The sequence below is a fragment of the Octodon degus genome, unplaced genomic scaffold (genome assembly GCF_000260255.1).
Source record: "Octodon degus isolate 3935 unplaced genomic scaffold, OctDeg1.0 scaffold00007, whole genome shotgun sequence".
Taxonomy (NCBI): Eukaryota; Metazoa; Chordata; class Mammalia; order Rodentia; family Octodontidae; genus Octodon; species Octodon degus.
The window spans coordinates 21,451,967-21,460,423 of NW_004524583.1; the positions used below are offsets into that span (position 1 = coordinate 21,451,967).

At 36.7% G+C, this 8,457-nt stretch overlaps 1 protein-coding gene across 2 annotated transcripts in view; it reads right to left on the reverse strand.

Annotated features, from left to right (window-relative positions):
- Positions 1-1,769: 1,769 nt before the first annotated feature.
- The window catches only part of Hif1a (hypoxia inducible factor 1 alpha subunit), a 49,649-nt gene continuing 42,961 nt past the window's right edge, over positions 1,770-8,457 (reverse strand). For both annotated transcript variants that reach the window (XM_004624804.2, XM_023703009.1), the window contains exons 11-15: positions 8,226-8,348; positions 7,677-8,104; positions 4,533-4,641; positions 3,817-3,943; positions 1,770-3,091 (exon numbers count right to left, since the gene is read on the reverse strand). In XM_004624804.2, coding sequence (XP_004624861.1) covers positions 2,940-3,091; positions 3,817-3,943; positions 4,533-4,641; positions 7,677-8,104; positions 8,226-8,348 — 939 coding nt within the window. In that variant the 3' untranslated portion in view covers positions 1,770-2,939. The remainder of the gene's footprint in view (positions 3,092-3,816; positions 3,944-4,532; positions 4,642-7,676; positions 8,105-8,225; positions 8,349-8,457) is intronic.

Below are 8,457 nucleotides of genomic sequence, written 5' to 3' on the forward strand. Positions count from 1 at the left end.
GGAAACGAGGTTTTGCAGGGGCAGCTATTGGGGCACTAAGGACTTTGGACTCACTGGTGGCCAGCTCAAAAATCGCTGAACCTTAGGCACCTCTCCAAGACTTTCAAATGAACAAAACAAAATACAAAACCAATTCATGGGGAAGGAGTGTTGACATTGTGAGATAATATGCAAAATGCTTAAGTCTAGTATGCACTGATTAATTTTTTAACGTTTCATCTGTTAACATTGGATCTCACAGCGGTAATCTCTCAGTAACTGTTGTCAGTTCTAAGCTTAACAGTTAGCTTCGAACAAATGGAAAAAATACGCTAAGCATCTCTGCTATACATCCTGTAGGATGGAAATACTATTCATTCATTCATAACAGCACTGGAGAAGAGGTGGGGTAAGCATACACTGGGATTACAGAATTACAGGGCAGCATTTCACCCCTTGGGTAAAGGCATTATAGATTTGCAAGGATGCCCAGTGCTGGGAGGACGTCTGGAATGGCTATCAAGTTTGGACTTGTTTTCCGAGTGGTAGAGCAGTTGGTACTTGTTCATTTTCCTGATGTTCTGTAGATTTCCTTCTATGTCTCTGCTCTTTTAGGTCATTTCCAAGACTCTTGCCCATTACATAATCTAGTTATTCACTAATATTTGAAAACTGAATACAAACTTTTTCACCTGAAGCTACTTTGCTAAATAAGCACAATTTTTATTTGCAACCTGGTACTATTAAGCAACTGCTTTATTCTGTAAATGTCACCTGTGAAAGTGTGTTACCATATACAGAAATACTTTATATTGTGCCAAAATTTTAGATTGAAAATTTAGTATTGTCCCAAAATTTTCAGGTGATCACATGTTCATCCTGACACCCATCCTGAGACCTGCAGCTTAGTTCATTATTGTTCAGTGTGTATGACATCTAAGGCTGTAGTCCTATGTAATTTGTCACTGAGCTTTTGTCTAGGGTCAGCTGTGTGGCTCAGTACTAGGGTGCTTACTAGCTAGTACATACAAGGCCCTGGGGTTTGATTCCTAGCCCATCCCTACCACTACCAGAAAAAAAATTTTTTTTTTTTTTTTAAAAAAAGGTTTTTGCTACCTTTAAGTACAGAGATTTATTGTAGTTTCTCATTTTTAAATATTATATGGTGTATAATTTTTTTTTAGTATATATGCTGCGGAACTAAGTACTGATTTTTTAAAAATGAGAATGTAAAGGAAATATAGCCATCTTAAAAAAACCAGGAGAAACAGAATAAAAGCTATTTTAATAAATATAATATCAAAACAAAACAAAAGGCTTATTCTCAATTTAATATTGTCAGTATTGTCAGAAGACCTAAAATAAATCTTTGGTCTGCCATTTATTACTTTCTGGGATTGAGCAAAGTCATTTCAATCCTGAACTGTTCATCTGTTAATGGAACTAGATTAACATCTTAAGAGAAACCTCTACCCTTAGGACATTATGTGATTATATTGTTCATGATTTTCTTCACTCGTTCCATTCATACTAAAAATAATCAACTTTTGTTTTATGCTTTAATAGGCTCATAAATTTATAAATGACAAGTATCTTTTCTAAAAACACTCTTTACAATGTGTATCATGTTTTTATCTTAATTTAACATGACATTTAGAAACAGCATACATTAAGGTGATGGCAATAAGAGCAATGTAGAAATGTACAACGTGATTTTCATAAAGTACTTAAACTGTTGGGAAACAACTTTATGAGGTGGTATTATTTAAACTATAAACGCTGATCAAAGGGGGCCTGGTCCACAGATGTTTATTTGATGTAACAAAACAGTACAGTTAGTGTTAGACCCAACCACAAAGAGCAAAGGAATGAAAAATTTATACAGCGTACACAGAGAAAACAAGATATTTACTATGACAACTACATATTTCTAAAATAATGCTTCTAAAATTACTCAATTATTGAAATCTATAGGAAAAAAGGATGTTAATAGCGACAAAGTGCATAAAACCAAACATCATATTTTGAGCAAATTAACATACTAGGCGATTTTACTAACAATACATGATTTTTTTGTTTACAGTCTGTTCAAAATGTCATTATACCAACAGGGTGGGCAGAACATTGAGGTTTAATATCAATTACACAATATTAGCATAAACTTCAACAACTACATAGGGCATTGTTTTCTTTTTGAGCTGGCAAAGTACAGAAACATCAGATGATTTCTCTGAATTGAGAATTTTATCCAAATAAATGCCATTTACCTTCCAGATATACGTGTATTTTTTATATCCTGTAAATGGCTTTCCCATTTAAATAAACCATACAGCATTTAAGAATCATTATTATAAGATTAACAAGGTCATGTTCTAGGTTTAACAATTTATAGGCCAAAAAAAATTTCCTCTTAAAAACTAGTTTTATAAATGCAGAATATATTGCATGAGTAACTGCTGGTACGTATTTTTTAAGAAAATATATTGTGCAATTGTGGCTACCGTATACTGCTGGCAAAGCATTACTGTTTACATAAAATGTGAAAAAAATGAATTAAAAATTTTTTCAACTGCCTGTGATCATGAGGAAAGGTTACTGCTTTCTTAAAAAATATTGGCTTCTTATTAAAAATAATTCAATAAGGGACAAACTCCCTAGCCAAAAATAAATAAATAAAAAGGTGCATTTTTAAATGATGCTATTGCAGTATGATGGATTAAATACCGAAGACCTGTGAAAATGTGCTTTCTGTGATTTTGCATCAAGAACATATTTAAAAAGAGCATTAATGTAAATGAAGTAGAAAGGGGGTCAAAACTGAACTCCACATTGGTGCAGTATTGTAGCCAGGCTTCTAAAATTAGATATAGAAAATATAAATAGACTGTTTTAGGTCATGAGCCACCAGTGTCCAAAGGGGAGGAAAAGCAAAAACAAAAGGAATGAGATTATGAGGATGCTCAGTTGACTTGATCCAGAGCTCTGAGTAATTCTTCACCCTGCAGCAGGTTTCTGCTGCCTTGTATAGGAGCATTAACTTCACAATCGTAACTGGTCAGCTGTGGTAATCCACTTTCGTCCATTGACTGTCCCAGCAGTCTACAGGCTAAATCTGAAAAATAAAGAGACACCTAAGTATTCATTAAATTTATCAAACACTTTCTGCTAGGTGTTATGGAAAATAAAGTGAACTTCTTGGAGCATTTTTATATTTTGGAGCAGAAACCAGGCACCATGTCAACACAGATGCTATGCAGCATTACCTGTGCTATGTCAGAAATGGTCACAGGAGACAGTGAAGGCACGAAGTCATGTATCAATTTAAAATGAAGTTTCAGCTTTTATCAATGTTGACAGCACCCAGATATAGATATAAGAAAATGACTAAAAAAGGAAGTCCTATCTTGACATTATTAATCACTATATTATGGTCAGTAGATGAATATTTCTTTTTCATCTTGCTAAAAACCAAAAATCAGGGCCAGCCAAATAGTTCAGCAGATTAAAGTGCCTTTAAGCAGGCACAGGGGCCAGGGTTCGATTCCTGGGCCTGCTGTGCTGGCTCCGCCCCTAGGGCCTGCTGAGACAGCAATTAAGACTGGGCGTGGTGGCACACACCTGTAATCCCAGCTCTTGGAAAGCTGTAAATAGGGGGATTGCTAGGAGTCTGATCTAGCAGTGAGACCCTGAACACTCTGTAGACCCTTTCCTAAAATAAAAAAATAAAATAAAAAACACCAAAAATCACTCTCACTTGGGGTGGTACAACTTCTACACAAAGGAAGAATCGTATCATAACTGCCTTTGAGAGATGTTTAGGAGAGAGAATAAGCTAACCAGAGGGTATTAAGATTATTGTCTTCTGCTCCATTCCACTCTGCTCACTGGATTTGCATCCTTTTACACGTTTCCAGGAAAGTGATGTAGTAGCTGCACGGTCATCCGGTTGCTGTAATAATGTTCCCTGGAAAGAGTAAAATTACTTCAAGTTTACTATGTTAAAGTTTTTTAATTAGAAACTTTGCAATCAGCGTAAGTTTGAAGCCATACTGCCCTAAGTGGTCTTGCTATGCCGCTCAGGCTGGGCTTGACCTCCCTATGTAGCGCAGATGTGCACCACTATGCCTGGCTCCCCAATTTTGAATTTTCTCTCTTCCATCCACTATTGCCACAAATACTTTGCAGTTATTTTGGTCTGAAAATATCAATGTGCATTACACCAGCAATCACTTACCCTAAAATAGTTTCCATTAAAATAAGGAGAAAATAACATAAAGGGAAGAAAATGAGACTGGTGTTGATTCTGAGAGTAGAGCAACAGGAGATCATCACTTTTCCTTCAAAATATATACATACTATTTGACATTTTTACACCAAAAATCTATCCATGACATAATATTTTTTTTCATTACATAAATTTCAAAGAAATAGTATATACAAAGTAAGAAAGTCCAATATATAACTGCTAAAATACAACTTCAGTGTTTGGATGAAATTACCTATATATAACTTGGAAATATAATAGAAAAATGATACATTATTCTCACACTTACAATTCCTACTGCTTGAAAAAGTGAACCATCATGTTCTATTTTTCGCTTTCTTTGAGCATTCTGCAAAGCTTGTATCTTTGGATTTAGTTCTTCCTCAGGAATGGTATTTCTAGAAAATAAAAAAAAAAATTATATATTAAAATATGGTTAAAAATTTAAAACATAACCAATGAACTCTTTTAAACAAAATGTGTAATGCTTTAGTTTCCAACATTTAAGAATGTAACATTAAATATACAAAAGAACTCACCATATTGCTAGTTTATCACTTTTAAGCAAAAGCTTTTTTTTTTTTTTTTTTTTTTTTGGCGGAACCGGGGATTGAACTCAGGCCCTTGCACTTGCCAGGGAAGCGCTTTATCCACTTTAGCCATTTCCCCGGCCCTAAGCAAAAGCTTTTTAAAAAATTTCTTTTCACAGTGCCTGGAATCAAACCTAAGATCTCAAGCATGCTAGCCAAATGCATGACCCCTGAACTATGTATTTCTAGTCCAAAAGTTGTTTTTTAAAAAAGGAAGTTTTTTCACTATACATACCCCTATTTTATAAAACAGAACTGACATTACTGAAGGTTAAAAAGAACTAATCAGTCAAAGCAGTGATGTACTCTTGGGAATGCTGAAATACACAATCTCACATTTGTAGTCTCTCAGTTTATAAGACATAAATATGTGTTAGTCCATTTTGCCACCGCCTAAGTTCCCGTGAGACAGGTATATCATACCCATAGGCCTGCCAGCTACCTTGCTCGAATGTTCCCCTCCCCATCATCTTCTCACTGTAACTTTGCCCTTAATATTGATCCCTATCAAAGCTCAGCTCTTTGTATTTAAATTAATAATAAATAATGAAGTATTGTGATAAGTGGTCAAAGTATATTGATTTATATAGTATGGTTGTTTAGGAACCCCTTGTGTTGTAATGGTCCCTGGCTCTATTTCAGGTAGCTGAAAATATCAAGTGAGTGATAAATCACTCTGACTCTTCTATTTTGTAGATTTTAGTTTATCTTTATTTATCATTTTATGTATATAGTACAAGGTCTACAGGGTCTCACTACACAGATCGGACTTGGTGCGATCCTTCCTGTTTTTCAGACTCCCAAGTGCTAGGATTACAGGCACACGCCACCAGGCCCAGTCTCAAGGGCCCTCTCAGTGTGCCTCAGGGACGGGGCCAGCACAGCAGGCCAAGATTGAAGCCCCAGCCCCTGCATCAGCCTAAGCAGGCGCTTTAATTCACTGAGCTACCTGGTCGGCTCAGTTTATTTTTGGTAGTACTGGGGATTACCCTAGAGCTCACGCATGCTACATAAGTACTATGCTACAAAGGCAAGTGCCCAACCAAGGCTCCTGAGTTCTTATATATCATCTTTACGGATGTAACTCAGCATGTGTAAATGTTATCTTAGCAGTGGCACTTTTAGTGGCTTATCCTTGCCCTGAAGCTAGCAGCCTTTTGGCTTAGTATAGCACTTTGATTTTGCAAATAATTACCTAGAAAGGCATGGTGGTCTCTATACATCTTCAAAGTTCTCTCAAAAAGTGTCTGGTGCACGCTTCACTGAAATTAGTATTACAAAACTGCTACAAGTGACCTGATAGTGGACACTGATTTGACAAATAACATCCAAGGAGAATAGTTGTTCAGTAAACTCAACTACCTCATCCTTGGCAGTTAACAGTAAACTGTAGATCACAGGTCAGCCTTTTGTATTACTATGTCCACTGATCACTCCAACAAGCATTGATTGAACAATCTGCTTTACATCAGATACTGAGCTACATATTACTATCACTACTGTGGTCAAGGCCACTGCCACAGTGGAACTCAAGAGTCTAATTTTAGTGGATAGTACAGTAATTTGTGAAGCCCCAAGATTTTATTTCCTAGGGCAAGAAGGCAGGCCCTTCCCAGCACCTAGGTCAAGGCAGTGGAAAAAGGCCATGCTCAGGTTCTGGTAGTGTTTCTTTCCTATGCTGCTGATAGCTGGTTCAGTCTAGGCACAGTAGAGAAAGATCAATTTTTCTCTCATAAACCTCTCAGTTGCAAATTTAAAATGTCAAATCCTGTTACATATCACGTATGGAAATTGTATTGGGTCATGTCTAAACATTTACTCAAAAACTGCTTCATGCCATAAAAGCTGTATCTTCAGTTTTGCAACAATTCTTTTTTTTTTTTTTTTTTTGGCAGTACCAGGGATTGAACTCAGGACCTTGCGCTTCCCAGGCAGGCACTTATGCTGTTGAGCTATCTCCCTAGCCCCCCTTTTTTTTTAATTGCAAAGTTTATTTATTTTTTATTTTTGTATTTTTTAGGGAGGGGTCTACAGGGTATTCAGGGTCTCACCACTAGATCGGACTCGTAGTGACTCTCCTGTTTGCAGCCTCCCTTAGGCGTGCGCCATATAATTCTTTTTTTTTTTTTAAATTTATTTATTTGGTCCAGGTCTTGTTATGCAGCTTGGTGATCCTCCTGCCTGGTTTCAGTGGCTGGCATAGATCCTTGGGCGTTCCAGGGAATCGAACCCAGGTCCTTGTGCTTGCCAGGCAGGCTCTCAGACTGCTGAACTATCTCCCCAGCCCCATGCCATATAATTCTTGATAAAGGCCTAGTAAAGCCCAGCTAACCTACAGTATAGCTAATGTACAAATATGTAATGAAAAACAATAAAGGCAACTTAAACCAGTAACTATACACAACAAAACTTCAAAGGCTTGCAAATACTGATATTCAGTAAGTAAGAATGTAAAAACTATCAGGCTCATTTTGGAAAGAACCCTTATGTTGGAAGCTTTTCACAGGTAAGCAAAAGAAGAGTACCCAGAGACAGGAGCATCTGCCAAGGACTAGTCTCACAGTGTGCCTGGGCCAGTTCTTGAACATTCACAGAACTTACAGGCTGGATTTTATTCTTAAAGCTGTTAGAAGACTCTCACACTTTTTCTATATTGAGATCTATGATGTATATACTTTAAAGAAAATCAACATACAGGTAATTTAGAATTGTTTTTGAAAGACTGCTTTGAATTCAGATTTTGGGTATTAATTCCATGTTCCTTAAGGACTGCTGTGCGTTTAGAAATCATGTAACATTGCACATATATGCTAAAACAGAAGAACTGTGTTTTGTGTAAATACCTTTGACTCAAAGTAACAGGAATCACATTAGGACTTCTTGGATGAGACTTTTCTGTCTGTTCTATAACCCCCTTTCCTGCTCTGTTTGGTGAGGCTGTCCGACTGTATGATGGTGATGTTGTGGCACGAGCAGTTTCTTTAGGTAGGTGGGTAGGAGATGGAGATACAATTAGTATTTGAATGTCTTCCATACTGTCTTTTGTCACTGTTTTTAATTCCTCAGTGGCGGTGGCTGTGGTGGTGTTGGCAGTGGGGGTGGTGACAGCAGGTTCTTGGATTTGAGTCTGCTGGAATACTGTAGTTGAGCTCACATTTTGGGAGCTTGCAGAAGTGTTTTCTAATGGTGACAGCTGATCGAAAGAGCGTAACTGGAAATCATCATCCATCGGGATGTATGGTGCCAGCATCTCCAAGTCTAAGTCATTGTCCTATAAGACAACAAATACATGAATTTTTATAAAACGGCAACATCTTGTTAAACAACTGAAACCCAGTTGCTTCATATTAAACATTAATAAAATTTAATACAAAATAAATAAGATCATATACCTGAGTTGAAAATGGATTTTTTGCTTCCGTATCTTCAGCAAAAAGTTTCTCTACCAATTCCAACTTGAATACATTAACCATATCACTATCCACATCAAAACAATATTCACTGGGACTGTTAGGCTGTAAAAGGAATTAAATGTGTTTACTTTTCCCCGAGGAAGCCTCTAGTCCATGAGTTAATTATTGGAATTTTCAAACTAGATGTCACCAAGCCATCTCATTTACCAAA